The sequence below is a fragment of the Strongylocentrotus purpuratus genome, unplaced genomic scaffold (genome assembly GCF_000002235.5).
Source record: "Strongylocentrotus purpuratus isolate Spur 01 unplaced genomic scaffold, Spur_5.0 spur5_scaffold_2, whole genome shotgun sequence".
Taxonomy (NCBI): domain Eukaryota; kingdom Metazoa; phylum Echinodermata; class Echinoidea; order Camarodonta; family Strongylocentrotidae; genus Strongylocentrotus; species Strongylocentrotus purpuratus.
In genome coordinates this window covers 24,148,005-24,176,002 of record NW_022145605.1, presented here as the reverse complement: position 1 = coordinate 24,176,002, position 27,998 = coordinate 24,148,005, and the positions used below count along the sequence as shown (strand labels likewise).

The 27,998-nt window shown below is 40.9% G+C and overlaps 1 protein-coding gene across 1 annotated transcript; it reads right to left on the bottom strand.

The window, feature by feature from the left end:
• Positions 1-45: 45 nt before the first annotated feature.
• Positions 46-22,330, bottom strand: LOC588470 (NFX1-type zinc finger-containing protein 1-like). The gene is made up of 7 exons (XM_030991139.1): positions 22,221-22,330; positions 17,606-21,369; positions 16,844-17,012; positions 7,904-8,263; positions 1,821-6,131; positions 1,527-1,635; positions 46-1,183 (listed from the first exon to the last, which is right to left on the bottom strand). Exons 1-7 carry the CDS (start codon positions 22,328-22,330, stop codon positions 269-271), a joined length of 9,738 nt encoding a protein of 3,245 aa, XP_030846999.1. The 3' UTR covers positions 46-268.
• Between the last annotated feature and the right edge of the window lie 5,668 nt (positions 22,331-27,998).

Genomic DNA, 27,998 nt, shown 5'->3' with positions numbered 1-27,998 from the left:
TTTACAATGTGTGTTTTTTTTTTTTTTATAACATCAGCACGGCAAAGTCTCTATTGAAAATTTCATGAAACATTACGTCAAGAAAAGGTGTGGTTGATTTCTACTTCATATAATGTTCGACAGTATACATGTCGACAACTGGTAATGAAATGCCGAACATCTTAAATATGAAAAGTGAATGAGAGGACTATCGGAGAAGGGAAATAAAGTTGTCTACGATAATATTAGGACAGCCTGTTTGCTCACCAAATGCTATCAAGTTTCAATTCTAATGCAAATTATTTAGGTTGAAATTCGCCATATTATTAGCTTCTTCCGACCATGCTGCATGTCGCGCCCCGTCCATCTCTGAAGCAACCCTATTGCCCTCTGTCAGACGGTGTCCGGTGCCCCCAATTCCTAGACCACATTCAGGGCACTTGCCCGTCTGTGTGGCCCCACCACATTCCCCAATGGCGTAGACATGCCCTTTGGGGCATTTATACCAATGACCTTTGGCCAGACCCATTGCGGCGACTACTTCCTTCCTCTCTGTCTCGCTAATTTCCAACCCACCGGACTTGGAATCGATCTTCTTGAGAAGACTTTTGACCTCATCTGCTCGCTGGGCAGTCAAAGCCTTCCCGTCAAAGAGTTGAAGCTCGGCGGCCTTTACCTCTTGGCTTGCTTTGTCATGAGCAGCTGGTTTCTCGTCCAGGATCCGGAAGAAATTTAGGGCTAGGTGGAGCCTCTTTGCTTCTCTGTTGGCGTCATCGGTCTGCTGCTGGGACATCCTGTCGATGGGCTCCTGGCACAACCAGGTTTGCAGGCCAACTATCTCACTCTTCATCTGATTCACGTACTGCTGATTAAGGAATGGAGATTGCAGCGATTGCAATGCTTTAGCCAGGTCTCTCATTTCCTTCAGAAAACGGACTCTATTTTTCAAAGCGGTGATTTGTCCGTGGCTCAACGCAGACGTCGAATAGACCATGCCTTGGAATCGGCGGGCATCGCTTGTGATGGCGAAAATATCCATGTTCTTAAGTCTTTTTTGTAGGTTCTGACGGAGATAGTGGATTGTGTTTTCGTCGCCGAAGATGGTTCTTTTAACAGCATTTATATCATCCAGAGCTTGTTTGATAAGGTTTCCGTATCGCAGATTACGTCTGATCGGTGTTTTGCACCATGGACACTCTTTCAGCTGCCAAATGAAACAAAAAACACTCAGAAATGAATTTTTCATCTATATATTACGTGTACTTTTTTCTCTCTTTAATTTTATTGAAGCAATGAAAAAAATATTCATTAGATCACGTGAAAACATCTTAGACTAAAGAGGCAAACTCTAATTATTCCAAAATTGTGTCGAAACAGAAATGAATAGTCGTCACAAAATTCTTTTTATCAAAACAGCAAAACGGAGTTAAGAGCGAATGAAAAAGGTCAATTGTTTTCCACCGCGTTCTTAGTGTAAATGTATAAAAATGACATAAATCTTCGAAGGAACTGAAGAAAAAAATTAACGCCATACAATTCTTGGCTACCTTAATGGAGATCGCCTCTGACGTGTCCTTGCTTCCACTATCCGTCTTCATCCATTGGTCCAGGGCATCCGCTTCAATCACGTGCTTACAGTCCTCTAACTCCACAAACCTAAACGGGAGAGATGATATGTGCGGAAATTTAATTTCCGTGATTGATCTATTTCAATTTAAAAACAAATATTATTGTTAAAATCGTTGAAATCTGTAAATCGATGGCACACGTAAATAAATAGTAAAGGTAAGATTTGTATATTATGCATGTATTGTCATTATTTAAGAAAAAGTAATTCTTACCGAGCATTAACGTCGTCTTCATCGCCAAAGAGGATCCTAGTAACTTCCTCCTTATCACAGATTCTGCACTTTTTGGGGCACGGTTCACCACAGAGACCGATACAAGGGTGGCCACACTTCAGCAGGAGTGTACAAGGATCATTACAAGCACGTCTGTCGCATGGTTTTCCACATTTTGCCCCACAGCGAAAATGTTGACAACGCCAGGTGCACCTCTCTGCACAAGGGACACAAGGTTCTCCACAATTTTTCTTGCATTTGCTATGCTGACATCTGTTTTCGCACCTCCTTGAGCACGGTGGACAATCCGCAGCACATGTCGACCGGCAAGGGTGACCGCAAACGAGTGTACGATCACATCTTTCTCGGCAGAATGCATGAAGACGTCCTTGGTGGCACTTGCCGCATGAGCCCTTGCACGAATGTTCACAACTCAGAATCTTATCACATGGCTCCGAACAGGACTCAGGACCAGCAGAGCATTTGTCGAGGACATTATGGCCACAAGGAAAGTCAGACCGACGAATTATTTCCTCGCATAACATTGTACAGCTCTTTCCACACAGCTCCTTGCATTGATGTCCGCAATCCAGTCTCCTGCGGCATGGAGATTCGCAGATTACTTCTGCATTGCTTTTGTAGCAAGGCACCTTCTGGACGTGACCACAAGGCATTGTCTTATCAACAGATTTTTTGCACTGCGTGTCACAAGGTTGGTAGCACTGTTTCATGCATCGATGACCTAAGGGGCAAATTGTCCGAGTACACTTTTGACGGCACTTGTAGTTTTCATGTTCCATGTCGGTAGTGTGGCATGGCATTCGGCAAACATGACCACAGGTAAGACGTGCCTCACATGGTAAGGAACAACCGCCTTCTGGGACTTTTGAGAAATCCGCCTCACTTGATACCTCATGTTTTGTCCCTATGTGATTTCTGCACTGGAGCACAAGGGATTTTCCGATGGTACCATAGATTTCAGCGTCCTTCACGATTTCCCTCCACAAGTTTGGCCCACTTGGGTTTTGTTGTGCAAGGAGTTTGAAATTTCCGATGCAGTAGAGACCCTTTCTTGCTCTTGAGAGCGCTACGCAGATTCTGTTGTCGATCTTCAAGAAACCAGTACTTCCCTCCTCGTTGCTGCGAACGAGAGAGAGTAGAATTATGTCGTTTTCCTCTCCCTGGAAGTTGTCAACTGTCGCAACTCTGACACCTTCAAAGTCAATCTTTTTCATCAACCCCTTGAAGGCAAAGAGTTGACCGGAATAGGTAGTCAAGATGGTGATCTGCTCTGGAAGGTAGCCCTGCTGCAAGAAGTACCTACAAAGTCCTACCAAGAACTTGGCCTCGTGAATGTTGGAGTGACTCTTCATTTCATCCACATAGTCTTCCTCAATTTCATGATGAATGAAGAAGATGTTCTTCGTAACCCCTTGGATATCGTCGAACCCCTTCACACAGTCGTCATCTTTGAGAGATGGGTACAATCTGTCCATCCTCATGAGTCGGGAAATTTCAGGCCTCATCCTATGTTGTAGAACCAGTTGCTGATAAGGTACATCATTGTTGATCATACGTTCAAACAGAGATATGTCCAGGTTATACTGCGTACCTAATTTGAAGACCGTAGGACTTGGCCGAAGTTGTTGGTGATCTCCAATCAATATGAGATGTTGACATGACTCAGTCAATGCAGTCACAATATGGGCTTCTAACACCTCTGCAGCTTCCTCGACCACCATAATTCTCGGCTGGATTCTCTGAAGAAGCATATGGAACTTGGCAGCTCCAGTTGTTGTCATTCCAACGACTGAGGCATTTTTGAGGATCTCATAATCTTCTTGACTGCGTGCCTCTCGTAGCTCCTGACAAACATTTGTAAATTTCCGTTGCTTATCTACGAGCTGACGATGAGATTCATGGCGATGTAAATGAGCCCAATAATGGTATAATCTCCATCGCTTTCCTTCTTCAAGACCCCAGACGTCCCTAACGGCGTTTGCCTCTTGGTCGGACATTCGTTCACTACTCCTGAGCTTTCTCTCCAAGTTGTGCTTCCTATTGCTGACCTGCCGTCGGTCTTGTTGCCACCCTCCCGCATCCAAGTTGTCAAGATCGTCAAGTCGAAAAGCCAAAGTGTCATCATCAAAGTTAGCATTCGCATCGCCTGTGAATATTCTATCTTGTGGGTAGTCAACGTCCAGTCGTCTCGTCTCGTCAAGAAGATCCGCCTCCTCTAAGATATTGAGATCTTCTTCTCTTTTGTCATCTTCTTCATGTTTTAGTCCGATATCTTCAGGAACATCAAGCTCCTCAGATGGACATCTCTTCTGAATATAACCAAGGAGCCAATGGACAAGGAAGGATTGCCCATCTACTTCAAAGATATTTCCTTGGTTAAGGCTTGTTTCTTGTGCGTCAGTCATGTGCTTCATAAGTACTCTTTCATGGAGTAGGCCCTTCTTCGTATGGTTAATCTTGTCCTGAAGGCCTTTGACTTCTCTCCCAAGACTTTCGATTTCTCCATGAACCTCCCCAATTCTACGTCTCACGTGACGAGGTGTCTCTTCTCGAAGCTTTGAGCTCCTGAGTGAATTGAGGTTGAACCGCTTCAGAGCCTCGCTAGAACTTCGGCCACCGACTCTCACGATACCTTCACTGTTATAAGTTGCAACTCCTTCCAGAAACTGATCTAAAGCATGGTTTGTATAGCAAACGAGTAGGATTGGTCTGTTCGCATGGCCTGTGCGTCCGGCATGTCCTAGAACTTGAGCTTCTTTCCAAATTTGCTTGTTTTGGAGAAGAGTGTGAACTATCTTCAACCCGATGTAGGTTTTTCCAGTGCCAGGTGGGCCTTGTATGACCGTCATCTCTTGAGTAAGTGCTGCTTGTACGGCTCGAAGCTGGGACTCATCAAGACCAGTGTTCCCTAGTCTTGTCCATTCACGATCATCAAGAATCCTCACGGTCTTTATACGCATTGTAGTTTGCTTTGCGTTTGGAACATCACCAGAGACGATGGGTGATAGGTCATATTCAATGGAGCGATCGTTCCGGATGTAGGCAGGTGGACGAATATTTGGTGATGCTGATATGATGTAATCAGTTAGGGGCATTGACTGCTCAGTGACATGTTGTATGCGGCTCAGGACATGTCGGTAAGCTTCGAAGTATGCTGAAGACTCTGCCATGATGAATGTCTTTTCAGTGAAGATCTCTGCAATTTCTTCGTCCCTCTCGAGCTTGATTTCAATGAAGCCTTTAGCCAAATCATCAGGCTTTCGGTTTGCAACTGTGCCGAAGATGAGGGTCTTGAAATCATCAGGTGACAAGATGACGAGTGAACCATAGATCAGTCGCTTCGACGATTGCCAACGAACGCCTGTGAGTTTAGACTCATCGAAGTGAATTCTGAACGTAACTCCAGTTTGTGAGTACAGTGGTTCGTCCAGTGTTACATCATAGTATAGACGAATGTCTTGAACGCGTTTATCGCATTTCCCTGGTCGAGCTGTTGCGTTCTTATACCCACTAATGCCTTCTCTAAGTGGGCGGACAAAGTCTTCTCGAAGAAGACGAAATTGGACATCAAGATAATGTTCGACACTTTCATACTTTCCCTTCTTAATGTGTTTTCGAAGGTAAAGACGAAGAGAATTATCTGTAAGTTCATTAGACGTTGGAAACACACTGAGCTCACGGAAATTATCTGGAAGAGGTGCTGTGGATTCGATGTCCGTACGTGGCTTCTTCAGCCTTTCCTGTTGGATTGGCTCATTCAATTTCAAAAGTTGGCGTACCTCTTCTTGAATTGTCTCATCGACAAGTATTTTCCTCTTCTCTGCGTATTTGACAGCCTCTTCAAGGAGTGTCGCAGCAACTTCAACATCTGTCAAGTACCTTGGAAGGCGTTGCTGTAGCTCTGACAGGACATTTGCGATATCCTGAATGCAACTAGGCATGACCCGTTGTCTGGTTTTGCTTCTCTCGGTCCTCATCGCAATAAGATGGAGGTTGAGATGGTTGCTGATGAACTTTTCCATTCCGAGCATATCTAACAGCATGTTGATAGTTTCATTGGACACCTGCGCCCGGCAGACATGGTGTAAGACCTGAAACAACAGCGATATCAGGTCATAGCGTATATCCGTCATTTCTAGAAGCTTGCTCAGTCCTTGCTTGAGAGAACCTAACTCTTGTGCTGCGTCGTCAGGGTCTTTTGACAGGAGCTGTTCTAATGTTTTATAGCCTAAAGAATGAACTACACGAGGGCCCCTTGCTTGGTTGTGGCGAGGTTCGCCGCGCCGATCCCTACATTTTAGAAAATTTGATAAAGAGCAAACAAAAGTAATATTCTACGTTATTAGAAGAATAAAAAGTCAATTGTATATCCTGTCCAGAAAGTGTTGGTTTATGAGAAAATATCAGATTTTTATTGATTTTTCAATTCTATGCGAAATGCAAATTTCTCACCACTTGTGTCACAATATTGCTATTCTTTGAACTTCATGTTCATGTTCTCTTCCTTTGTTTCCCGTTCATGAGTCTCATACGGGTTGTACCCAAACTAATGCAAGGAGATATTAATTGGTAACATATCAAAATTACACAACCATCCTCAACGAAATTTCGTAGACTATGATGTAGAAGTGTCGCCTGAACTAGATGTGAATTTCACAAGGGTTTATGCTACAACTGCAAAGTTATGACTGTTTTGCTATTAAAGACATACGAATTTCTAAATGGTACATTTAACGTATATATTTCGATTCTGCATTTCACTACAAGAAGTCATTCTAACTCATAATTTCTTGGTGAAATCACTACTGAATCATTCCAGATTTAGATTATTGCATTCGTAAATTGCCATGAATATGAGTTTAAAATATATTTAAAGTACAAGAAACAAAAGAAACTATTCCAAGAATTTTTTGATGCAAAAAATATTCTTACTATCTTCAGCTTATTCATATTTCGATCACCATGACAACCGAGTTCTGTTTTACAATAAAATAACAAATTTATTACTTATTTAGCTATTCAAATATCGATTTCAAGCTTAGTAACGAGCATTAAACATTGATTTTAAGATATGCATTCTCAAGAGATCCATTAACATTACGTAACATGTCTCTCCGCATTATATTTAATTGATTTGATATGATCATTATGTCTTTATGTAAAGACACTAAAGATATTTTGTTACCGTAATGCTTGCGTAAATTACATTAACATAAATAGTGACATCCCTTTAGTAACGAGAATTTAAGTTTATTAGAAAGCTAGCCAGTAAATATTCATGGGCAATGTATACACTTAATTTGGTGGTGCAATTCAACGCGCGAAATATGGAACAGATACAAAGTACTTCGCTTTACAAAAATGATAATATCTTTTTTTACATTGGACCTTTGTAAAATTCACGCAAATATTAGGAGATATAACTACAACATTGCCTAAGAAATTTCGCTGAGAATGGATGAGCACATTGGACCTTTGTAAAATTCACGCAAATATTAGGAGATATAACTACAACATTGCCTAAGAAGTTTCGCTGAGAATGGATGAGCACTTATTGAAGATGTTACCAATCAAATTCTCGTTGCATTTTTTAGACACCCCATATGCTAGTCCATGTTCAAAGTTTAGTCAGTGACTTCCTTTAATAATAATAATTCAGCACACTGAAATTCAAGTTCGTAAAACTAATAGATAGCATGGCTTTTGTAATGGTCCAACATTTATCCAATTGCATGGTATCCCTTATAAGGTCGTTATCTCGCAAACTTTAAGTTTAATTCTGCGACGTTGGAATAACAATGTCGTCAATTGTCCTAAAAGTTATTTATGAAATAAATGTCACTTCCATAAAGGTCTGTAACCATTTTCAGTAAATCCATTTTGCGTTTTGTGATTCATTTATACCTCAGTCAAACCGTGACCGTCCGCAGCCGACATCAAAAAAATAAATTCTTGACCATTCAGTGTAAAATGCTTTCTATGCGTAATTTTGGTGTTCTCTTCTAGAGTTGGTCTTGTCAGTGTGACTGAGGTATCAGAAGTCATTTCAATTTGCGGCTCACCCATTTCCCTGAGCTCCAGCATCGTCATGTTCCTTTTCTTCTCCTCTTGGACGGTTGCCTATTCCTCCTTCCCTTGCTCCTATTTCTCCCCTTCTCCGATGGCGATCTTTTCCGTCTTCCTCTTTATCCCTTCTCCATCCCCCCGCTCCACGGTCACCTCCTCTGGCATCCTTTCCGTGTCTCCATCTTCCTCTTTCTTCCACTCTCCTATCTCGACGTCCTCCGTCTTTGTCCCTTTCTCTCCTCCATCCTCCCCTGTCATCTCCTCGCCTCCCTCTTTCTCTGCCACTTTGGTAGCAGACCCACTGTCCACCTCTCTCATGTTCTATCCTCCGAGGTGTGTTATTCACTTTACATCTCCTAGAAAAGAACATAAACAGCAGTGTAATTTACCGAGAGAGCATTTAACACTTGGTATATATATATATATATATATACATGGTTTTATAAAAAATAAAAGTATTATATTCATTGCATACCCGTTGTCCTATAGAACGCCCTATTTCATCAACAACTTAAGTTTCGGTTAACACCTTATGTTTACGTTTAAAGGTTTATAATTCATAATACCCTAGTATTAGGCCTTCCCAATAGATCCAGAGACGGTGGTAATCGTGGAGTTGCCAGTCAGTCGTTAGGCTCGACTAGCTGTGTTTGGGCTCAATGAAACATGCTTCGGCCCCATGTGCTCCTTGGTCAAATTCTTCAAGTACAACAACCAAACTCGTAGCTTCGACCATGTCCCTAACACCATGCCTAACCCGACACCTAACACTTAATATTATCTTGGTTAAAATAAGAATCTGGAGCAAAGGTTGCCGGAGCACTACCGGGATTATTTTTATCTTGAATTTATAAAAGGGAATAATTATTGTCCGAGGAAGCTTATTTTCTTAGAGACGATGATGCTTTGGGGGTGGTTGTCCGATGTTGCTTGTCCAGTGGCGGGTGATCTTGTGTGAGGAGACAGAAGGATGCCATTTTTGCATCCGGTTTGAATTTCTTATTAGTAAAGGTTTTCTTTGGCGGTTTATTACCAAGCATAAAATATACACATTTATCGACATTTTCACGTTAGTACGCCAATTATTAATTATTCCGCAGTTTTTCTTTCTCCTTTTACAAGCGTAAAAATAAACCGTATATTATATATTTAGTAGGTGCACGGCACACAAGAATAACAATGGGACCTTCTGCCTTCTAGCTAGGCGCTCAGCAAATTAGATTGAAGAAGGGTGATAATAACATATTATGTTATGCATGGCCTGCTGGCAAAGCAGTTTCATAACTGAAGTGGCTACCCTGGGTAAATAAAACGACGTTATTATTATTATTATTATTATTAACCCACGTTTATTCACCATTGATTGGCATAGACCAGACAAAATTAATAAATTATGGAATATAAATTCGATATTTTGTGCTTTGGTCAAAATAATATTACTTTCGAACGCTCATCGTTTACAATGCATTCTGGGATGAAAGTTCTATACTGCATGAAAGTGACATCATATAGCCGCAAACGAGGCGAAGGCAGCTGTAGCATACCCCGCCCCCCCCCCCCCCCAGTGGCTTTCAATTTTCGCATCACAGGGTAGATGTAGGGAATACGAGACAGTTTCATAGGTTTCACGGCAAACCGCTGCACAATACAATTGCATACCGTACAGACGAAGGGGTGCCGGGGGGCACGCGGGCGTGAAGTTAGCGACCGTCACTAATTTCACGCACGCGCGCGCCCGCACCCTTTTGTCGGTATGGTATGATTCGTATGCAATTGTATTGTAATTGTGCAGCGGAAACCTGTGAGAAAGTGTATATTATAATGTCTTCGTTTTTAGGAAAAATACTCCGAAAAAGATAAGAAAATTGACACGAAAGGCTAAGAAACATAATGACTTTTAAATCATGACCAATTTTGAACAATTGATGAAGATTTATTTTAATATTATCTCCACGCCGGAGTTACGGGTCAAAAATGGATACGAAAGTTCACTAGCGCCGTCAGTGTATAGTAGCATGGTTTTGCACTGAAATGGACAGGTTTGTTCCAAATTTGTTTAGGGAATACGGGACGGACACCAGCAATAGACGCTGCATCGTCCACTTCCGTGTTAAGTACATGGCACAAGAAAATAACGCTAATATATAGGATATGCCCCCTTTTTTAAACTGACGTAAAGAATAAAATTCACTTCCTAATCAAAATGTACTCACTTAAAAGATCCCAGTTAAATAAACGTTAATAAAGTTCGGGACTTTTAAAACCTAAACAACTATAAGAAATTTAAACTAATGATGTCTAATGACGAAACCGACATAAACGCAAAAAACTATATTTATAATAAGCGAATAGAAACGAATAGACCTACTGAAAAATCATAAATCTACATAAACATAACATCCCCCCCCCCCCGTAAAACATAAACGAAGAAATAATTATATATATTATATATATATATTATATATATATAATATATATATATATATTATATATATATAAATATATATATATATATATTTTTTTTTTTGTTGAAATCCATATATACATACAAGTTTTAAAATATAAAACACATTTCAAATGATAAAAAAGTAAGTAAATGTGTTATGTATAGACAAATGATTGGATAGCCCATTCCAGGACCATTTTCAAATGGTCCTGTTCTTCCATGGGGTCCAATTTTTCTAATCCAATTGGTCGTATGAATGTCAAGCGGAATGTATTTAAAGTTCTAGTCTTGTTTGTTTGACCTCGTATTTTCTCTCCTTTGCTCATTTACATTACTGCTTATCTGTATACTGTTAATATATTTTGACTTTGCAATATCAACTCTTTTATAAGATAGAGATACCACCGTATACGAGATTAGTAGATCATTGTTTGTTTTGTTGGTGTTGTTGTTGGGGGTCTATTCACATGAAATTGTCATTATATTATATATTAATCTTGCTGAAATTTAGAAATTTAAATTGTGGCAGTGTGGTTTGTTCTTGGCGGATGATTCTGTTATTTTCTCGGGATTTTATTGATCAAACTTTATGGATCAATGAAGCTTTGAGATAATATCAAAAGTATCTGTCAGGATTGGGTCGTATTATCGGGATCATCTCATGGGGAGGGAGAACAAATACTGTTCCAGCTTTGTGTGCAACAGTGTATTACATTCCTTAAAGGTACTATGTCCCATTTTCAGGCCAACAAAATGAAAAGGTAAAATTCCAACGGCATTTGAAAGATAATACTAATTTAGAACTTCCCTAAAAAAGGTGGGGCTTGAAATGTCTTCAAGTGGGAAAATAACGACTATTAGTTATCAAATCGATTTAGGAGCTATAAAGCCAATAAGTAATAGTCTTGATTTTCAGACCATTGTACTGAATGGTCATACGTTTTATGCTGCGCAAAGTTTCAATCAGTTTAATTTTGGCCATCACAAGAAGTGGATATTGATGTAGACAAAATAATGCTCATGTACCCTTTACCGCTCATTTTATGTATGTTATTACCAAAGAAGAAAAAAAGCCAGTCAGTCACTCAATAGTGTCTGACAGTGAAGTCTAGCAAGTAAACGGGTTTCCTTGCATAATTGTAATATTATGACACTGCTAACGTTTAAATTTCACAGATAGGACATACATGACTTATATTCATAATTCCTGCAAAGTTCTACAGAATTTGAGGTTAGCTGCAAAAGGGACATAGTACCTTTTAGAGGCCCGTGGTCGTATCTTCTTGGCCTTCTTCTGTTTAATTTTCTTTCTTCACATACATCAGTATGTTACTGCCGTATTCAGGCTCTTTGCATAGTAGTCATACAAAGACACAGATCCATATACTGCTAACACGAGTGACTTCGCGAGGCATGTGTAATACAACCTCTCAGTGGCGTATTCAGACATTGATAACAAGATGAAGGAAATCTACGTCGGTTCCCCAAATGTCTATTGTCTGAATTAAGGCAGGTTCCCAGAAGAAAAGTGAAATATATTTATGTGCACTTCTGTCCGTTTTTTTTAGACGTCCACTGACATCAAGAATGTTTGGGGTTTTTATAAATGATTTTCTGAGCCTTAGAACGGGGTTGCGTATCGAATCAAACACCCTCGTTTCAATGATTAATCAAATATTTGATTTTGTATTGCTTTACACTCAAAATAATCACAGGATTGTCTGGGGTGCAAGGTCCACCTGCTCCATATATGTTGTATGTGTTATTTTGCGGATAATACCACTTTCCGTTCTACCATTCATCTTCAACAATAGAATGTTTCAGCACCGCAGGTCTTTGGTAATTCCTATCCAGTTCTCATGCATGTTCAATAAATATTGCGCAATGTCAACATGCAGGTGTGACGTGTCGGGATGGTCTTGCGCAATCCGCTAACTTTCTGCATCATGCAATATGGGTACTCAATGAATGAAACTAGAAGCTTTTTTTAACTTGGCGTTGTTGATCTTAAAAGAAAATTTCTTCAGTGAGTAAGCTTCTCAACTCATATTAGGTCCTATCAATCCAGTAGTTCAAATAGAAGAGGTGGTTGAGTTTAGTGGCGTGCTACAGGTGGAATGGGCGGCTCAAGAAATTTGTAAAAGAGGGGGAGAGGCAATTAAGAAATAATTGTAACAAACAAATCAATTTATAAAAACACCCACTGGTACTCTTCAGCCAAGCGTACAAACGCTTGTGACCCACCCATCACCTCCCCTTCCCCAGAATGGGCCCCTGCATGGGTCTAGTAAATAAAGGGCACTGTCATTATTTGAGGCCAGTGGTCTTATTTGGTGGCTGGCATGCGAATAGACCATTTCGTAGTTAGCACATGGATCATATATATACGCCTACTACCCGGAGACGGGTTTAGCACAGAATATTCTTGAAGAAACATACAGACATGCACTTTGGCTTATTTTTTTATTTAAACTAAAATGAAAAATTTTCAATTTCTTTTTATTATTAAGTGGTTAAAAAAAGCCTTTTCGTAGTTAGCACATGGGTCAAATGATCCCAATAAACCACAGATCCTTTACTCATGGAGAAGCCCCACTTTATGTATTTTAGAATAATCAATGCCAAAGTCATGTATGTGCTTCTTGAAAAACTTTCGTTTACCCTTTTGTATCATAGAATGTACCGTAGGTGCACACATGAATAATGATTATATAACATGAGCACGTATTCCTGTCGGTGGGTTTTACAATTTTATCAGAAATTACCTTTATCTGCCAATGCGCAGATAGTATTTACGAAAACGCACCCGCCCCTTTCGCTCTCTCTCTCTCTCTCTCTTTATTTCCTGTACGACTCGACTGAGGAACCCCCCCCCCCCCCGTAGACTTATAACGACTACGCAAACAGATGAGTCCCCGGTTACGCCCCTGTCCATCATCCCGGAACCCCATACAATGATTCTTTGGTTCATCATCTCTCAAGTTTTGACTGAAAGTAAACTCAATGCAAATTATATCCACGATGTTTGACAGCAGCACCCCGATCCCACATCCCCCAAAACCCAACCTACACATTAACCATTGTATCCCTTTTTTCATTAATTACTAGTTCTGGCTTTTTGTTTTTATCTTTATTGTTATACCTCTGTCATTATTTTCATAATTACACCTATCACAACTTATTTACCATAAAATATTAATGATCATGTGAGATCAATAGCACATTGTAGATTTGTTCTGAAAGGTACAATTGGTTATCCATGATGCGAATGAGAAAAAGACCACCTCGCTTCGTGAATATGAGGTGATAGTTGACAGAATATTTGGTAGTTGGAATGAGCTGAAGCCTCTAAGACCCTCCCACCCCCTTCGATACACACACACACACGCACACACACACCCACGCACACTGACAAACACATTTATTGCCTCGTATGTATGACACCCCCCCCCCCCCCACTATTGTAGATGGATCAACGCCCCTGCAAATGAGGGAAACCACTGACTCGATACACAGTACAAATACCACAGTGGTAAAAGTAGAACAAAGTTCGGAGATAAGCTTCATCAGTTTATTCATATTCTGATTCGTTACATGATTCTTTACAACAAGAACATAAAGCAAAAACGTGGGTTCTATAGGCATGTGAACGAAACAGCCAAGAAGCAATCGGAAATGATATAGATTATGCATTACATATGACTTGATGTCTTGATGTATGCTGTCACGTTCGAAACGATCAAAATAAAACGAAATTGGATCAATATTGTTGAAAATCACAAGCACCGCAAACGAAAATGAGATCATTGGACTCCAGACACATATGGCATGAAAGGTTGGTCCAAACGAACAAAAAAGGAGATTTGTTTCACTGTTCTGTTTCATGAACACGTGTGAGTTTAAACCTAGGTTGAATAAATCTCCATTATAAAATTGAATACCTATGAATCATGCAATTATAATAAACGACCGTGAGGATACAAAATCAATATTATACTATAATGCCAATCTTTCTTCCCGGATTCTGATAATAAGAGTAATTTCTCAATATTTTAGTACTTGTCATCAGCATATATTCTTCAATTTGGAAGTATATTCTTTCATCGGCTTTCATCTCATACACTGCTCTTCTTTTTTAACCTCAACAACGTTAATAGTAGATCACCGATATTAGATGAATGACCAATGAGTATACATATCTCTTTTATCTTAATAATATCATCGCTTCTAATTAAACCTATCAATTACAAAAAATCATGAGTAGTCAAATGAACTTTAAACATGAAAAGTGACTGCATGGATCAATACGCTACACAAAATAACATTCATGCACATCAATTTTCTATTTACATCTTGGGGGATATAATGGGAAAATCGTGATTTTTAACAATGCTTCATTTTCTTAGGAGGATGGTGGTTCATGTAATTCCAACATAGAGACAAAATTCATATGTTAATCCTTATAATTCACCTTTCACAGCCACCGTTAAGAGTAGCAAACTTTTAATTGCACAGCATCATCTCACGATCGACTTGCCAACACTGTACAACAAAATGATTGATTTCCACTTCGCTGTGAGAACCAACGAGACCATACTGCTAAAGTTGACCTGACATGACGCTAGAAGGGATGTTGCGGTAGGGCTTCTAGTAAAATATTGCACTAAAACAACTTTGAATCGTTTGGATACGATCAATATTTTTTTAAAGTTCAATTTTTGTCCGATTGTGATACTCTAATCCTGCTTGATGTAAGCTAAAGTACGCCTCATCAGTGCATGTATTAAGCGAAGATCAAGAAAGTGGAGATCCATTTACAACATATTGATACGGCTTTGTATTCTTATAAAGACATATATCTTTCCGTGTTCTTCTACACTATATGGTACTATTCAAGTATCAATCAGGGAAAAGGCGCGTTAAAAAAAACATATCTTTCTGCGCCGGTATAGGATTGAAAAAATCCGCACCTAAAATGTACAGATTGTGTGATAGCATGGACAGCGGAGGAATATAATTTGTTCATAAAGTCGAGTGATGTTTTAGTATTCGGAGGGCAGCAAAGCGAAGTATTATAGAGCAAATGATCCACTTGAAATAAAGACAGAAAATATAAAGAATATTTACATAGGTTATGAAACGATTAAGTGTACATCACAAAGCGCATGCAATAATGATGGTTGACATGTACTTTGATGCAGTCTCTTAAACTAGCATTTCTCTGCTCAGGCCAATTTTATGCCCCTTAACCCTAAACAGGCCGGGCTATTTGAGGTCTTAGTATGGCCGGGGGGGGGGGGGGGCATTATGGCCCCCTCTTAAGATCTCGGCCGCGAAGAGGCCGTTCGCCGCGAAAATTTGCACGCATGTCAAGTGAAGTGTATAGAATAATATGATAATTTCAATTTTTTGAAAAATTCACTCATATGCATATTTATGGTAATTTATGCAAATAAAGTCATAAAAATCACATTTTTACCCATAAATCATATATTATTCATATTTAAGCATTCTTTTTCACTACATATATTAATTAGACCATTCTGAATAATAATACGACAAATTTTTTTAGAAGAGCCAGCTTATTCCTTATGTTATTCCTTGTTTTTGTAATTTCTTATGTATTTCATTGTTTTTTTTAACCTATGTATTTCATTGTTTTTGTTGTTTTATTTCATTTCTTACTACAATTCAACTATTTTGACTCCAAAAACAACCATCTTAACTTTAAACAAGACCCAATAACCCATGTTTGATCTGTTTTTAGGAAAAATGACTTTTCCATATGTTTTGTACACAAATCACGAAAATGAGCGATTTTCGGGCTGACATGCAAAGACAAAAGGTCACGTGACCTTGTAACCGCAGGTCCGATTTTCAAAAAAGTTCTTTTAAAAGTTGCGCAAGACTCGAAAGAAAAAAGTCAGCGAGCGGCGGGGCGCCATCCGTATGCGTTCCCGAGCAATCAGAAAAATCGTGGAGGGGGGGGGGCCATAATGCAATTGTAATCCTTTAAATGACACATAAAATACTTGTTCTTGTTGTCGTGCATATTGTAGTCTAGCATATCTTCTAAAAGCCCTTAAAACAAATAATGAAAGTTAATTCCAATGAAGGATACTGAAACCGATATATTATAAACAGATTTCGAGTTCGTTATTCTTTTCTAACGCGTATTCCTAACGCGTTATACATTTCAATAAACTCAATAACAGCTTAAATTAATTACAATCTTTCAATACAGCACATCTGGGTAACATCAAAGTTACGAAGGTCAGTAGAATTCATAAACCGTGTTTGATATTGAATGTAAACATATTCCTGCAAAATGTCTAGGAATATCTGATGTACGAAGATTGTGATCGCATATTCAGGCGTAAAACGGGACATAAGACTCTTTGGTGGACTCCTCTGCGACCACCCCTTCTACTTCGACCTCTTCTTCCACGTCTTCGTCCCCTAACCGGCTGGTCTTGCTGACCACCTATACCTCGTTGACCAGGCAGAAGTCTCTAAGCGGGCTCTCTCCTGCTCAGCCTTCTCCATGTCGCAGTCCTCGCACGCCCCCTTGACGGCTGAGTTGACTCTACTCAGGAGGTGCTCGTCCTCAATGCTATTGCGAGCATATTGTAGCTTTTCCACGATTCGCGGCTTATTCGCTTATTAAGATTCTCTCAAGAGATTATTGTAGCAATGAATCGACTGGATTGGTTTTTCGCATCCTGGGCAGGTTTTTACATTGAAAAAGATTTGTTTTTTTACAGGAAAGACATGGTGCACCATGGCAGGGCGCATTCGTGGCCGCACACCAGTTTTGTCTGACATGTCTCAATGCAGGGGTGATGGTAACGACCTTGTGAGCATTTTCCACAGATCCATTTGCACTTGTGTCCACATATCAAGATCTTCTTACAAGCAATGTAGCATGCGTCGCTTTTGTCGCAGCATTTAACTGTTACCTCATGACCACATGGCCAGTCATTTCTTAAGATCATCTCTGTGCAGTTCTCTGTGCAATTCACCCCGCACCTTTCCTTGCAAATGTGGTCACATGGAAGCTGCTTACTGCATCTTGCTTTGCATACTACTCTTTCTACTTCGGTCGAACAAGTTATCTTCAATCTGTGACCGCAATGCAAGGTTTTCTCTACAAGTTCGGAACATTTACTGTTATGGCAGCACTTCTCTATGATTTCGTGTCCACATGAACGATTTTTTCTGGTTATCTTTTTGCACCGAACATAGTCAATACTTCCGGAACAGTGAAGAGTATGCGTATGTCCACATGGCAGGGTTTTCTCAACATTTTCCTTGCATCTGATGTTCTTTGGATCTTTGTGACACGCTGCTTGGCAGGTATGGTTACATCCCAGAACTTTCAAGACTATCTCATCACATCGTCCACTTCCATTACACTTCTCTGTCTTTCTGTGGCCGCACTGCAGTTCCTTGTTGATGATGACCTCGCACTCCGTTTCAAGTCCCGCCGTTGACCTGTGGCAAGGAATAGATTGGACGTGTGAGCAACTTAAAGTTTTGTCAACCTTTTCCTTGCACTTGTAGACGAGATGCTTTAGATCCGTTGGGTGACACTTTATTCGACAAACGTGTCCACAGTCCATCCTGGTATCACAGTCTCTACTACATCCTCCTAATGGTACCTTCTTGAAGTCATCGGCAGTTTTCACCGCTGTCCCCTCTTCTGAATGATTGGTGCATTGCAGCGTAAGGGAATCTCCGATAGATCCCATTGCTTCTAGATCTTTCACTATTCCCTTCCATAGGTCACTCTTTTCTGCAAAGAGGGTGAAGTTTCCTACGCAGTAGAGCCCTATCTTCGCTCTTGACAAGGAGACACAGACTCGGTTCGAAATCCCCAAGAATCCAATTTGCCCATGACTGTTGCTCCTCACAAAGGACAGAAGAATGATATCATTCTCTTCTCCCTGGTAGTTGTCTATTGAAGTAACTTTCACTCCCTCAAACCGGCTACGGTCCATCATCTGCTTGATTTTCAGGAGCTGACCTGTATAAGCTGTGAGGATTGTAACCTTATCAGGTTCATACCCCTGCTGCAGGAAGTAGTAACACAATGCTACTACGAGTCTGGCCTCATGGAGATTGTAGTGGCTCTGAGTATCGTCCATTTCATCTTCTGGTTCTGCGTGATCTAGGAAGAAGATATCCTTTTGAACTGCTTTCACATTTCCGTATCGCTTCACCGTGTCATGGTCTTGGAGGTTGTCGTAGAAGTTCCTTCTCATCAGATCCGACAGCTCGATACGCATCCGATGCTGCAGCTTAAGTTGTGAGTAAGGAAATTCGTTTTTGATAAGTCTTTCAAACAATGAAACGTCCAGATGATACTTCTTTGCCAGGTAGTACACGTTTGGTTTCGGTCGAAGTTGTTGATGATCTCCGATGAGAATGAGCTGTTGACATGATGCATTTAATGCCGTGATGATGTGTGCCTCCAGTACCTCAGCTGCTTCCTCTACTACTACGATCTTTGGGCGGACTCTATGCAAAACCTTCTGGTGATTAGCCGCTCCAGTTGTAGTCATACCGATTATAGTTGCCTGTCGAAGGACTTGGTATTTCTGTACGTGTTTTGCTTCATCTAGCTCACCACAACGTTGCTTGAATTTAAGCTCATTTGCTGGCAGTTTCTCTTTCAACTGTTGCAGATAGTTGCGCAACCAAACATGGTAAAGTGCCCATCGATCGTTTGGACGCATACGCCAAACATCCATAATTGATTGAAGAGCACGTGGATCGAGAACATCTTTGCCAGATATCTTTCTTTGGACGTACCTCCGCAAGGTACCGTCCTCTGCTTTGTTCAGATCATCTAAGTCAAGGCCAAGGAAAGGGTGGCCTTCGTCTTCCTCTTCATCAGAACCTTCCTCATCATATTCGTCATCAAACATTCTTTTAGACTCGATGGCACTTCGTTCATATTCTACCTCGACTGTTGCTCTATTTGCCACAGGATCATGCTTTGTGCTTTTTCCACTCTCTTCTTCTTGCAGGTTATTTCTCTGTATAAGAGTATCCCGATTCCATTGCTGGTTCAAATCTCTGTCATTATGATGTTCACACAGAAGCCACTCTACGAGCCAAGAGTTTGATTGTTTCAGATGAGAAAAACGCAGGAGGCTGTTGTAATGCTGCCGTGACATAAAAGGGCCTAGTTCGTTCTCGTTGATTATCCCATTTCTTGCACCCTCTATCCTAGCTTGCGTTCTCTCCACACGCCTCTTTGCGGCGACAACTTCATTCTTGACATGACGAACCCTTCGTTGAACGTACTCTTCACCGTGTATTCCCCTCCGACCAACCATCCGATTAAGGTTGAAGGGCTGCAACTTCTCACTCTTGCTACGGCTTCCAATTCGAACGATTCCAGTCTGATGGAATGTTAAGATCCCTTCCAGAAACTGATCTAGCGCATGATTTGTGTAGCACACGAGTAAGATAGGGCTAGGGTTTTCTTTACTTGACCAGACTTCTCTGTTAAGGAGAAGAGTCTCTATAATCTTCAGACCTATGTACGTCTTGCCGGTACCTGGTGGACCCTGTATGACAGAGAGTTCTTTGGTGAGAGCTGTCTTGGCAGCTTCATATTGTGATTGGTCGAGCTGTACAGCGTCAATTTCGGGCCAAGCACCATCGTCAAGCACGTCAATTGTTGGAGAGCATCCTCGTTTGTCTTTCAGCAGAGGTGAGATATCGATACTACATGAACTGATGAACATTTCACCGTTTTCAGTTACCATCACATCTTGGAGATACCTGGGTGGCTTTACATCATGAAACATGCTCAAAGTGTATTGGGAAAACGGCAAGCATGGGCCAGACATTCCCTGGAGACCAAGAAGAACTGGGCGATAAGCTTCAAAGAAGACGGATGACTCTGCCATCACAAACCTCTTGTTCAATAGACATGATGCATCTTCTCGGTCGACCAATGCTATGGCTACCATTCCCTTTTCTAGATCTTCTACGTCCCGATTGGCCACTGTAGCAAATATGAAGGACTTGAAATCATCCGTTGATAGGATGAGCAATGATCCGTACATGAGTCGTTTTGTCGAATACCATCGGACATGGGGTAACTTCTTGAAAGCCATGTAATGTGAAATTCCGGAGAAATCACGGACAGATTTTTTGTAGTGAGCTTCCTCGTAGATTCGCACATCCTGAAGTTTGGCCCTTCTGTCAGGGTTGGCCTTCTTAAAAGTTAAGTACTCTGATATCCCATTGCGAAGGGGATAGATGAAGTCTTCCTTCAGGAGTCTGAACTGAACATCCAGGTAGTGGTCTGCATCAGCATATACACCTCTCGTCAGATGAGGACGGAGAAACGGCTGATATCCAGGTTGCAATTCCTTGACAGTGGGAAGAATGTCTTGCTGGCGGAAGTCGTCAGGGGGTGGGTTCTTAGAAATGCGGTCCATCTGTCTTTTTGTATCCCTTTCTTTTTCAATGACCTCAATGTGATTACTCAAAGACTTAATTGACTTCATGATGTCATCACGTTTGTCGTCTTGATCCATGTCTGATACAGCATCGGAGATGAGAGTGACTGCAACTTTGAGATCTGAAGCACGGCTTGGCAAACTTTGCATGGCTGAGAAGAAGACAGTGGTGACATTCTTCAAAATTTTTAACCGCCTTTCGTCGATTTTCTCTTCTGGACGCTTGACTTTGGTCAAAAACGTGAGTAAATGCTGACGACAGAGTTTGGAGTCCATAGCCATTGTCAGGAGCATGATCACTGTTTGTTCTGCACCTACAGCTCCGCACATAAATGCTAGAGCATCCCAAAAGAGATGTTGTCGTACCTCATCCATCGAGTCTTCATTGAGACCGGCTTGAAGGTTTCCTTTCAGGGACCCAAGTTCTGTAGCGGCCTCAGAAGGGTCTTTCTCAAGTATTTCGATGAGCAGTCTGGAACTTAGTGGTCCGAAGTTACCTTGGTTCTTCCGGTATTTTCCTTGGGTCTGTCCATATCTGAAATGGTAGAAATGAAATGAGGTGCACCCGATACCAATACAGTTACAGTAAGATACTGAGGGAGATTTTCCGAAGTGATAGAGTAATAACTAAGCCAGATTATTAATCTGAAATACAGATTACAAAGGTGCAAAAGTAATGTACTTTGACTATTTGTCAACTGTGTTATAGCTAAGTCACAGTATTTTACTGTGCAATGTCGTAATTTTGCGCATTGGCAGGACAATAGTCTGCCAGTTTTCTATATTCCAGACTACACTTTGTCTTTCTTTTACAAATCGTGTTACCAATGGCAATCACCCCCATCTTGTTTTCTGTTTTTTTTTTTAAATCCCCTACCCCTTTGCCCCTCTCTTTTTGCAAACCTCCATTACTGCTCACAATAGATCCTATCCCCTCTCTGTCTCCCCCCTTTAACGCTAGTTCATTCCCCTCTCCCATCCTTTCCTGTCCATGTCCTATCGCAGCTTCGCCTGCCTGTACCTTGCCCCTCCCTCCACCCAATTCTCCCAAACATTTCCATTCCCCTCTCCCTCTCACATTCCCTCTCACAGCTCCCCACATCTCTCTTTCTCTACCATCCGTTTTCTGATCCATCATCTCATTCTGCATTTTCCTTTCCTCCTTCCCCTCCTTTCTTCCCTACTCCCCCTCACCACACCCCTATCTACTCTCCTTTTCGTCCCTCCCTTCCCCCTCTTCCCTCCCTTTCCCTCCCTTTCCCTCTTCTCTGTATTTCCTTATCCCCGATCCCTGCCACCCCTCTACTAACTCATCCATTCTGTATTTCCTCCGACATTGTCTCCACATTTCCTTCACTAGAACTCCTCCTTTCTCCCCTTCTCCACTTTCTCCCTACTCCACCCGTCTCTACTTCCCCTTCCTTCCCTCCTTGCCCCTTGTCCCCTCCCTTTCCCCTCGATTGTCCTCCCTGTATGCTACTCTCTCCTCCTCGCATCTCCCCCTATGTCTTTCCCATCACCTCTCTATATCTCCATCACCTCTCTCTCTCTCTCCCTTCTTAATAACAATAATAATAATAACTAGACATTTAATTCGTCAAGGGGACGAATTAGATGGTCTGTCTTCAATTCTTATGATCAGTGAAAGGTCAAAAAGAAAAAAAAGGGAAGACAAAAATTGTTGGAGACGCCCGGACTCGAACCAGGGTACTCGAAGTCGGAAGTCAAGTGCGTTTCCGATATATCAAAATATTTCCCATAGCGATTACACGTAAACGGAAAATGGAATTCTCAAATCCCACTTTGCAAGTGAAATATGAGCATAATCCCGGCATCTGATTGAAAAAAAAGGCACACGTATGATAGCTTATTGTCTCAGCTACAACATACTCGATGCTCAGCGAAAACGAAGCTAAAGCGACGGAGATATATTGCTCGCAAAAGACGGGAATGTAGAATCCAGTTTTGAGAAAAAGTCATGCCCCATAAAGAATACATGCAAAATGTGAAAAATTGACATGCCTCCTTCAATCGCAAAAATTCGCCATGATGCCTTTGTCAAAATGATAAGTCGTGGCAACTGCATTTGTAGAAAATTGTCTCAGCCAGAACATATCAAAATTGGAAGTAAATCGATCAACATTAACAAAGATACAATCAATTTTCCAAAATATGCTGACGTCATAATATGCAAATTGAAATTTTAAATTCGGAGGCCATTATGATGACGTCATGAGTTAATTGAGGGTCAAATGAGACATGAAATCATATCTCCAATTCATACTCTATCAAAATATGAAAAAAACTTGGGGTCACCTTGCATCCTAAAGCGCTACAATGGATTTTGTATAGGCATGTTTTTGCCCATGTATGCTATGTGTTACAAAAGCTCGCACTCACGGACATGTATCTTAATTGTATTTTCCTGCGGTACAGCGTATAGCAGGAAAATGTTGTATATGCGGATCCGTTTAATGATTACGTAATGGGAGTGGCGAGACGCCACGATCCCGCGAAGCGGGATGGTTTGAATAACTTAGGCAGGTGTAAGTTATTGTATTGAGAAGGAAAGGAATGTTCAGAAAGGCATAATAAGAGAGGGAAATGGGCGTGGTAGCCATTCTAGCTTTGTCAGACACTCGATACACGACACAAATTTCAAGTGGAAATTTTAATACAGAACAATAGTTTGGTGTTTGTTTTTGTAGGAGGTATAGAGATTCAAATAGATTATTTCTATTGGGACGATTTGCCATTAGGTTTTTTCAGAGCATTTGCCTTATTTAGTTTATCTCTGGTTTTTTCAACCTAGGGAATCGGTCCGGGCATGGGGCAAAAAGGCAAAGCCCCATGCAGGTTAGGGATCAAATTTAATTTTACAACGTCAGTATATACTTAGGTGTGAACGTTGACGATTGAGATTGAAATTATGCAATGTTAACAATATTTACATTTGATTTTTTTAAAATCAAGAATGAGATTAAAAATTGAAATCATTTTGATGTTCAAAATGATATAATAACAAAGATTGTTCATGATTGTTCAAAAAGATACAATTCGAATAAAAGCTGGCTTGGTCGGTCTGGCAGGCTTTCCCATAAAGGATGAGAATACACACGGACGCACATTCCGTTATTACAGGTCAGAAAAGGTGAACAAGTACTACTGGTGAAGTGCCAGACCATCGTCGTTGTGCATTGTGCAGCAACGAAGCATATACAACGTCTCGCGGCGTGACAGATCACTTTTTTTCTAACTTCTAACCAATCAGAAGGCCTCGTTTTTTTCTCCAGGAATTGCCGGTGGACATTAATGCGCCAAATGTGGTTCTCAAATTGCAAAAGATCTCAGTGGCGGATCTACGGGGGGATTTAGGGGGTTTCGACCCCCCCCCCCCCCTTGGGCTGCCAAGTGAAAATGTGATGTGCATAGAAAACGCCATCATGTGTCCAGACCCACACAGTATCCGCATTGTTATTAGGTCAAACCCCACTTAAACTCTTACTTGATTTAAAAATACGTTATCATGCACTGCTTTTTATGGTCTCCATTGTGTTAGTATATAGTTGCCAAGAAAAACATCACTTACGAGGGTTCAAAATAGCAAAAAAATTGCCTCGTCGCTACGCGGCTCGTGGACGAAGCTCGGCATCGTCATTGGGTCAAGCCCCCCCCCCCTCCCCTTTAACTGTTAATTGATTAAAAAGACGTTATCATGCACTGCTTTTTATGGTGTCCATTGTGTTAGTAGATGTCAGGAAAACATCACTTGCGGGGGTTCAAAATAGCAACAACAAAATCGCCTCGCCGCTTCTCTGCATCGTCATTGGGTCAACCCCTCCCCCCCCCCCCCTTAGCAAAAAGCTAGATCCGCCCCTGGATCCCTACTCTTGGAGGTGGTAGGAGAAAGCAATTTTACGTCATTATTATTACTCCAGGAAGTGCCTGAAAATGCGGTTAATATGTTGCTAAAATTGCAAATGCTTCCTACTCACGGAGGGGGTTCCGCACCAGCATTCCACCGTGTGACGACGAAATATACAGTAGCGAAGATGCGCGGGCGCGCGCGACGGATGACATTTTGTTCATTAGATTACTGTGGCCTACTAATAACCCAGATGACAAATAGAAACAGTATGATACTCTTGGGATTTTATAACCTGGATGATAAGAATATTATCTGGTACAGAAACTACTGGGCACTTTTAAGTAATTTTGTACAGTAGGTTAGCGTGTCGATATTTAGAATCAGGTGTGAAGTGAATATATTCATATTGATTCATATTCATATCATAAAAATCTTTTATTCACTTTTACCTATTCCCTTTCATAAATGCAAAGACTGATTCAAACCAATTTTTAACTCAACGTTATACAAATGTGTCGACTCGCTGAAAAAAGTACTGGATACAACATTTACAGGGCTTTTTATGTACAATTTCTACTAAACTGACTACTTTCTACTTTATTACATAACAAGTAAGCTAAGTGTCGCAATTAAAAATGTATATATATATATATATATATAGATTGACATATTTAGCTGTTACAGATATATTCATATTGCAACGCATTATCATGCGTAAGAGAATAGCGGTTCAAATAGGCCTATGGAAAGAAAACATGCAAAGCAGAAGAAAGGTAGTGTCTCCCCTTTCAGCAACGGTACTCACTCCTTCACGATTTTGTACTCTACCTAGTATTTTCCTGTGTCCGATGGTCCTCTCTTCTAGATCTAGCTGCGTTCTGATCCACGTGGTCCCCTCTTTGGCAGCGGCTTCTAGACCGAACGCCTCGCTGTCCGTCGTGTTGCCTGACATAGCGCTGGCGGAATGGGCCTCCTCTGGTACCGTCTCTTTCGCCTCTAACTTCCCTTCCAGCTCCCCTCTCTCCATCATTTCCCCCTTTTCTCTTAACTTCTGTGTCACTTCCTCCTCTTTGGAGGTTTTCTCCCCTAAATCTTTTAGCCATCGTGGCGTCTCCTCTTTCATGACTTCCTTCCCTCTTCTGTCTTCTCCACATGACGTTATCTCCACCTGTTACACCTTCTCTACCTTGTCCACTGGTCTCACCCCTTCGAAATTGTCTTCGTCCACCCCTCCCAAGGTCGTCTCCGTTGTCATCATCATCATCACCCCCATCTTTGTCAACTTCCAGATATCTAGAATATACAGAGAAACATACGATTAGGTTGTCTGAAGAAAATGAATGAGGTTTTATAACATGTTTGATTTTATTTGAATTGAATTAATCTATAAATTATATCTTTTCGAACCTACATACTCATGCCCATTAATGTGCCATTGACACTACCTTTTGTTGGCAGATGATCAACATACAATAATAGGAGGGGCTACAGCCAGAGGTGCCCCCCCCCCCACTTTTTCAGATACTCCAAAATTGCCCCTTTTTACTTAGGAAAAGTGCCCCTTTTATTTTGTAAGAAGTGCCCCTTTTACTTTGACAAGTGCCCCTTTTACTTTGACAAGTGCCCCTTTTACTTTGACAAGTGCCCCTATTACTTAATAAAAGTGCCCCTTCCACTTTTTCACCTCCGACGAGTGCCCTTTTTATTTTTGACACGTGCCCCTTTTCCATCGACATGTTCCCATTTTCCTTTGCAATAAGTGTCCATTTTCCATTCTCATAAATCTTACAATTATCTTGAATAAGTGCCCTTTTTAATCTCTAGTAAGTGCCTCTTTTCAGGTACGAGAAGTGCCCCTTTTCACCTTTGATAAGTGCCCCCTTCACCTCTGATAATTGCCCTTTTCAAAACTGAGAGGTGCTCCTTTTACTTTGACAACTGCCCTTTTTTTCCTTTGTAAGAAGTGCCCCTTCTCCTTTTAATAACTACCCTTTTTTTAAACTCGGATGAGCACACCTTTCATTTTAACATGTGCCTCTTTTATTTTTTAATAAGTGCCCCTTTTCCTTATGATAAGTGCCCCATTAAAAAGAGAGAGCTCCTTCCCCTTCTCATAACTACCCCTCTCCCTTTCTAATAAGTGCCCCTTTTCCTTATGATAAGTGCCCCCATTAAAAAGAAAGAGCTCCTTCCCCTTCTCATAACTGCCCTTTTAAAAATCTGAACGGTGCCCCCCTTTCATTCAATAAATGCACATTTTTCCTTTATTACAAGTGCCCCTTTTACATTTTCATAAGTGCCCCTTTTCATATCTGGTCAGTGCCCCGTTTCACCTCTGATAATTCCCCTTTTCACCTCTGATAATTCCCCTTTTAATAATGATACGTGCCCCTTTTCCTTTCTAATAAGGGACCTATCCCCTTTTCACCTCTTATAAATGCCCCTATCAAAATCTGATGGGTGCCCCTTTTCCGTCAACAAATGCCTATTTCCCATTTTCGTAAACGCCTTTTTTTCATCACTGGTGAGTGCCTCTTTTCAGGTGAAAAAATGCCTCATTTTCACCTCTTATAATTATCCTTTGTACTTTGACACGTGCTCCTTTTCTTTTCTAATATGTGTCTTATCCCTTTCGATATTTGTCCCCTTTTCATGTAATCATTAAACGTGTCCCTTATTTAAAGCGACTAAGAGCAATTTCCCCCAAAAGTTCGCTCGCTGCGCTCGCTCGCATTTAAAGAAGATATAATTATGTTACTTATCAAAGGTATTTTCAGTCTTCCGTTATGAGAATATGCTTATATAAACCCCATCACGATTGGCCTTTTTCCTCTTTATAAGATGTAATTTTCGCACTGCGACCTTACAGATCTTTAAAAAATTACTCACTCGCTTCGATCGCTCGTAAATGCATATTCAGACATCATACCCAACTGTAAAGTATGATGCTAAAGCGATATATTGTATGATATATGAAGAGAAACAAATATTGAAATCATCCCTGATAATGTAATCACAATGTAGGGGTATATACCAATGTCTAAAAAATGGTATATTTTCGCTTTGAGATTTTCCACTGAAGGTGCCCTTTTCCCCCAGAAAGTGCCCTTTTTTGTTGGTGCCCCCCCCCCCCCCCCACTTTGGAAGTCGCTCGGCCGCCCCTGGCTACAGCGTAAGCTCAATGTCGTTTCGGCCCTAATTTTAAGTTGGAAAAAAATAAGAAAAGGGTGTTTCCATTTACTGTACCACTTCTTTCTGACCTACCTGACACACTTTGATCTGACCCAATTTGTTCC